At 38.8% G+C, this 7,043-nt stretch overlaps 1 protein-coding gene across 1 annotated transcript in view; it reads right to left on the bottom strand.

Annotated features, from left to right (window-relative positions):
- Positions 1-978: 978 nt before the first annotated feature.
- MAP3K1 (mitogen-activated protein kinase kinase kinase 1) overlaps positions 979-7,043 on the bottom strand; it is a 563,015-nt gene continuing 556,950 nt past the window's right edge. Inside the window, exons 19-20 of the mRNA XM_078675109.1 lie at positions 5,714-5,845; positions 979-3,435 (exon numbers count right to left, since the gene is read on the bottom strand). Coding sequence (XP_078531235.1) covers positions 3,286-3,435; positions 5,714-5,845 — 282 coding nt within the window. The 3' untranslated portion in view covers positions 979-3,285. The remainder of the gene's footprint in view (positions 3,436-5,713; positions 5,846-7,043) is intronic.

Raw genomic sequence — 7,043 nt, 5'->3', positions numbered from 1 at the left:
CATTTTAGAAGATTGAAATCCCTTTCCTGGTGTTTGTTTTTATTGCTTTGCCGTGTTTCTGCCTCTGTGTGGGAGGGCAGTATTTTCTATTATTTGGGGGGCTAAGGAAAGGACAGTGATTCAAGCTCTTATTATCTCCAGACTTGATTACAGCAACGTGCTATATTTGGGAGCCGATAAAATACTATCTGTCGACAGCAGCTGGTGCAGAACTCTGCTGCAATGCTTCTTTATCGGCTGCCCAAATTTGCCTCAGTCTCAAAACTCCTTCAAGAGCTGCACTGGCTTACGATCTTGAATCGCAACAAATTTAACACATTATGCTATATGTTCAAGGTGAAAGCCTGAGTTGGATCTAAATATATTCTGAATCTGGTTCGCCCATACCATCCATCTCTATCTCGGAGGTCTTCGAAACTGGTCTTGTTTACTGTACACAGATTTCACTAGTCCCGCATGAAAGGATGCTCCTTTGCATATTTAGGCCTAAAACTTTGGAACTCCCTTCCAGACTCTTTTATTGCTTTTCATAAGGTCCTGACGACCTGGCTTTTCTAATCTGCTCACTTTGTTCTCTGCATCCTTCTCCTTCTGCCATGCGCTGGGAAACCCCTTGGGGTAGCTGTGCGCACTATACATTTTTAATAATAATAATACTTGGGAAAGCACAGTTGTACTGAGAATATGCTACAGTGCTGAGAATGTCCCAAGTGAGACTGCGTGTGTGAATGGAAATGATCAGCAGCAGCATACAAGGCTGACTCACTGGCTTCTGAGACCCCAAAAACCTCACCACCCCAATAATGGATTCTACCACAACCAGCTTTTAAATAGATAATTCACATGCCATCTTTGAGGATCTACTAAAACGTAGCTACATAAAAATTATCTCTATTCCCAGAGAAAGTCCCTTACAGTGTATTATATTCTTGCAAGGTTAATACTTTAAACATTGTGATGGGAAAATGAAACATACAATGCTTCTTCAAAATCTTTTATTTACTATAAAGACAAAACACCAAAAATAGGTACAAATTATACTATAAAATTGGTTCAAAGGGGTAAAAACTTTTAATAATTAAAATATCTCAATATATTTAAAATAAAGGATACATATAAGCCAAATTTTCTTAACCCAGAGATTTCAGTAAAATTTGCTTGCACAGTAAGGTGCTAAAAGAAGTCAGCCCTTAAGCCATGGAAGTCTTAGGAATCATAGTCATAGTAAATATAGTCTCATTGTGAAAGTGAACTTTGGTAGAAGAAAATCTATAGGACACCTGAGGTAGTAGAAACTGGAATAAACAGCAGTAGACATTATTTACAACTTAAGCAGTACCAAATAACATTAAAACAGCACAATAATTACACAATTTTCAGTCCAGCTTTGATCCAAAGAAAAAAATACGAATATTACATCAATCTGCATAAAAAAATAAAACAAAAATACCACAGTTACCAGTAAGCAGAGAGAAATTCAAACTAATTCAAATGAAATGCATGTTGACATCTAGAGGCAGTTTGAATTTGAAACGTGGTAGATCTGGTGATCTACAAAGTAATACTGATTAGCTGAGGTTCATCAGTTTAATTAGTGCCAGAAGAATAAAGGTATCTGACAAATGATCTTCCAGTATACAAAACGGCAAGAGTACACTTTTTTAAAGCTTGCACACAAGGACTTGGAAGAAACGTGTAAGATGCAAAATGAACATTTTTTTCAGTGATAAAAAATACAAAAGGTCAAGTAATGTACAGTTACAGCTACCAAATTTCACATTTATATACTATTTTCTTAACTCTTCGAGCATTACCAGTACTCAGAATTTAAGGAATGTAAATTCTTACAAGAAATACAAATTGTGTGTACTGCTTTTAAGCAGTAATTTCTGCACATCCAAACTGCACTGCTCTCCCAATTTACATGCACTACTCCAGTAGAGTATAATAGCTTATTTTAGTTGTCCTGAGGTTTTAAGAAAAACCAATTGAATTAAATCTTGTAAAAAGCAACTGGTGTCTGAAGAGTTAAAAAAAAGTTTTACAATTAACATTCTGATTAAACACATACTCCTCGTCTGATTTAAAAGGCTCACCAAAAACGAAAGCAAAAGATCAGCTGCCATTTTCCTTCAGAAATAATCACATGCATCAAAATTCAGAAACCCGCTTTAAAAAACCACAAAAATGTACAGAAAATCAATACAAACACATTGCAGGGTAGGTTTTACCACATTTTGACTACTTATAATTTCAAGTAAAGAATTCTTATCTTGTTAAAATTACCATAAAATTAGAGCATTTACTACACCAAATGCTAACCTTTAAAGCAATATGGTCAACTTGATTGTTAGGAACTTGCTGTACAGACGATGTATGGCAGAAGAAAAACAGCAGAATGAATGATACATGTAAAGTCCATTTTTACACAAAATATAAGACTTGATTTTGGTTTAAAAAGGTTGCAGTTTTTATGCAAGAAAACATGTTACACGAAGAAGGCTCAAAATGTAACAGAACAGAACTGCCATAGCCTGCAGTTTGTATTGTGCCAAGCGGTAAGATGGCAGTGTCATCGTGCTCCTTATTTCCAAAATTCTGGAACAATAAACTAAAAAAGAAAACAAAGCTGACTTATTATTTAATCGCTTGTTTTCATGGGTCCACAAGTCTGCATTTCCCTGATAAAAAACATAAAGGTAAGTTATAAAAAGTACAACTTATTCAGAAATGAATGGGCCAACAGTGTTAAGAGCTGTGAACCACAAAAACGGCACTAAAAAACTCAGAAATAAACTTCTAAGCAGGAGAAATACAGGCACCAAGTTATTTTAACCTGCATCCAGTGTGTAGCAAAATGTAGCTTCTATCTGCTGCTACTAATTAGATGTTGAAGGAAACTACATCCAGTCACTGGACTACGGGAAAAGAACTTATCACGGATATCTGAATATTGCTCAAAAAGTGTAACAAAATTACAGATATTATGTTCCTGCATTTTACTGATGCTGGTCTCAAGAAAATAAATGCATTATTTTGACGTAGCAGAGCCCAGAAAATGTCAAAAGGCACAGCTGACATGTATGATAAGTACTGCCTTCTTGATTGCTCAGCTATGATAAAAAAAATCTTGATTTGTCAATCACATACTCGGATAAGGATCCTCAGCAGGACTTCTTTTATCATCATTAAGGCCAACAGAATACATGGAGGCTGCATTGCCAACCACGTTCTGTTTCTGTCTTCAGTAGCATCAACTTCACAGTTCTCTTATTGTAGAAAATGCTACCAAGTAGTTCGAAAGACTGGGTGCTTCAGGAGCTCTCTTGATGGTGGCCTGTCTTGAGGCTGTAGTTCCAAACACCGAAGAGTCACATCCCTTAACCCAGGCGAAAGGTGTGATGGGATGGCTGGAGCTGTAGTTGCACTAGCAATCTGAGGAGAGGGAGTGGGATAAAACATTACATTTTTTATTTGATTTATTCTTAACTTTATTTTACGATCATTCGAACTTCGTGTACATATCAACACAATCAGACATAATATCAATTTCAGGTCTCACACCCAGTAGTTCAACAGCAGCCGATATCAAGGCAATATTAAGAACCTCAGCACCAATGACCCGTGTTACATGCAAAAAGCACTTAAGTTTAGCCCAGCTTCATTCCCCTGCTGTGCATTGACTATCTCTTCACCAATACCCACCCCATCGCCAATTTCCATGAATGTACTCCATTCCCAACACTGGACCACTCCGGCAGCTTTCAATGCTTTTTCCTAACAGTGAGTCTGAAGCGTTTGTTTTATGAGTAGCCACATAATCCCTGAACGGACTCCATATGGCTCTGGGGCGGGATGTCAATGGCATTAAACTGGCATAACATTCGGCGTCAATAGTGAAATATGCGAGACTCTTTAACTACTCCTGCAAATAGAACATTACATTTCGAAAGGGATTCAATCTACTGTTTTTGATATTGTAAATACTTGTTCATTCTAGTTTTACTAAGGCATTGAAATAGAAAGCAAAAATGTCTAGAATTGCAAAGATTGCTGTAAAGGAATAGTTTGTCATTTTGCTAAATAATGCAGTTCATTTCTTTTTTATCATGTTCCTTTCAGATCAAAATATTTTTCAATGCTGAAAAACCCCATTTCATGAGGGAAAGGGAATAAGTTACTTACTCTGTAAGAAACTCTTGTAGTGTGTAGATACACATACTTTGCATACTCCTGCCATCTAATCCTGCCTGGGCTTGGGGGTTTGCACATTGGTTTTTTTCAACTCCATCATAAAGCCTGTTTTTCGCACAGGGAGTGAGAATGTGTATGGAGTGGAGAATGACACCAGCACGATGCGTATTGTGAAATGGTAACTGGGTAATAAAAGGAGATTTGCAATCTTCACAAGTTTCTGTGGAGGAGGGTGGGTACATGCAAACCTACAACTTTACACGCTACAAACACATGCTTACAGGGTAGCATTTTCAAATCTTAGCCGAATATAGGCAACTCGGCCTTCTATAGGGACTTGGTGGACAGAGCCGTGCCCTTTGTGGACTTGACCATGCTCTGGATGGGTCACTATAATTTTGTGCTTAATGATGTATTGGACAGAATTCCACCCAACCTGTAATGTAAGCAGGGGGGGGATTTAGAAAAACACTAGCGTGGGCCAAGAGTGACCTAGATTTGACAAATCTATGGAATGAGAAACATCCCCAGGTGCAAGAGTTTTAACACCATGTACAAGCAAACAACACTTACACTGTACTTGATTATGCGCACATAGTATATCACAAGCAGTGTATATTAGCAAAATATTATCGTATCATTCCCCTTTCTAATTTAAATAACGCGACCGAAGGCTCAGGACAGAGATCCCTGTATGGAGATTGCAGATGTCGGCTCTGCAAACCTCTTTTTCGAAAGGCAATGCGAAATTGTGTGGAAAATTACTACGAGAAAAACACATGCACTTACACCACAAAGGGAGTGAAATTGCATGTGATGAAAGGCATAGTATAGGAGATGGCATCTGCCAAAATAACTGCTGGGAATAAGAGACTGAACAAAGAAATACTGATGTCGATATTGAGTTGTATAGACCACATACACGGCAGCACAGAGAGAGGCCAAAGGGGAGTGTATGACATGAGACAGATCATACTTGAGAAAATCGCCGTGAAAGAATAATTGCACCGTACAGAATTTAGACAATTGCTCCGAAGAGAAGGAGACAAGGTGGACAGGATACGAACATGAATTTTGAGGAAGGACATGACATATTAAGCCATCACCACAGTAAGAGCTTCCCCAGACACACTAGTCAGAATGCTGAAACAACAATGGGATTTTTCAAGAGTTTTATAGATGGCTGTATGCAGAACCACCTTTGCGGGGCGATATAACTGGTGCTTCAAACACTGCAACTTCCTAGGCTCACACAGGATCACAAGGCCCAAGTGAAGGGGTTCATAATACTACAGGAAATAAAAGGTGCTATGAAGGAACTTAACAGGCCAAAAACGCCAGGCACTAACTGGTTGCCGGTGAAATGGTATCACATATACACAAATGTGCTAACGGAAAAAACCCTCCCAATCAATTAGGAGGCATTACAGACAGGAGTATCGACCAAATCTTATAGATCGTGATCAGTGCTTAGTACAGGCATTTCACAACTTTTTAAACATAGAACTAAATGCCTTACCTTAAATATAAGTGCAAGGTGATTGGAGTGTTTTTCTGCATTCCAGGGAGGCTTAGCACAAGACATTTCTATAATTCCACAGCCAACACTCCACACATCACAGCTTCTCCCATACTGCTGGCCCCTAAGCACCTATAATAAAAGGAAAAAACAAAAATGAATGTCATGCCCAAACTAATGTTTGGGTTCGAAGATAAATCTGTACAGCGTCAAATGTAGAAAACAAACATCTATGTGAAGCTCATGTACATGACAATTTTATTATTTATGATTAAAATAATGGCTTTAGGGCATACCACTAAATTAGATCTTCCAGCATTGCTACAATCATTACTGTACTAATATATCACAAAGATTTTAGAGTACCTAATGCAAGATGGATTGCTTGTGAAGATATACATTTTAACCTGATTTGATGATAACTAGCAACTCACCAAACACCTAGAAGACAACAAACCCCTGACTTGAAATCCCTGAATTGGCTACCTTTTGAAGCCAGAATTCATCTGAAAATCACCTGCATGACACACAAGGCGGTACACCTAAACTCACCCGGCTACCTCGCTCAGAAACTGACAATCTCTGGCGGAGCTAGAAACACTAGAGGCACAAACAATCTTCTGCTGAAACCTCAAAGATTCCGGAAGGAAAAAACATATAAGCGCTCCTTCTCAGGAATGGCGCCTAGGATCTGGAACTCACTCCCTCCCGAAACCAGGCTCATCTCTTCCACTACACTCTTTAAAAATGAAGTAAAAGCTATCCTCATGGCTAAATACACTTGAACTATTATCTCGAACTCTGGTAAGACTATATGCACCGATCTGTACTACATGTTTGATCCCTGTGATTATTTGTATTGTTATCTTTTTACCCACTTGATTAGCATTGTAGCCACCTACTTATACTGTTTGATCTATTGATATATCTGTCTGACTATGCTCCCTCATGTACCCATCTGTGTAAAGCGCTCTGATATCTGCAAAGATCTTGTCCGCGCTATATAAAACTTTCAAATAAATAAATAAATAAACAACCTCCTGGACCCCTCCCAATCTGGATTTCGATCTAACCACAGCACAGCGACAGCCCTGATCGCAGCCACAGACGACATCAGAACCCTCCTTAACAGCTGGAAAACAGCAGCCCTCATCCCCCTGGACCTGTACGCCGTCTTTGACACCATCTCCCAACTTATCCTAATCAACAGACTCCACCACATCAGGATTTCAGGAAACGCCCACAAATGGATCACCTCATACCTCACCTCTGCCTACCACCGTTCAGCTCACAGCACTCAAGAAGATCATCTTCTGAGCCTCCCATTAAT

This window comes from Lissotriton helveticus, chromosome 2_1, assembly GCF_964261635.1.
Source record: "Lissotriton helveticus chromosome 2_1, aLisHel1.1, whole genome shotgun sequence".
In the NCBI taxonomy this organism is placed as follows: domain Eukaryota; kingdom Metazoa; phylum Chordata; class Amphibia; order Caudata; family Salamandridae; genus Lissotriton; species Lissotriton helveticus.
This window is presented reverse-complemented; position numbering and strand designations above follow the sequence as displayed.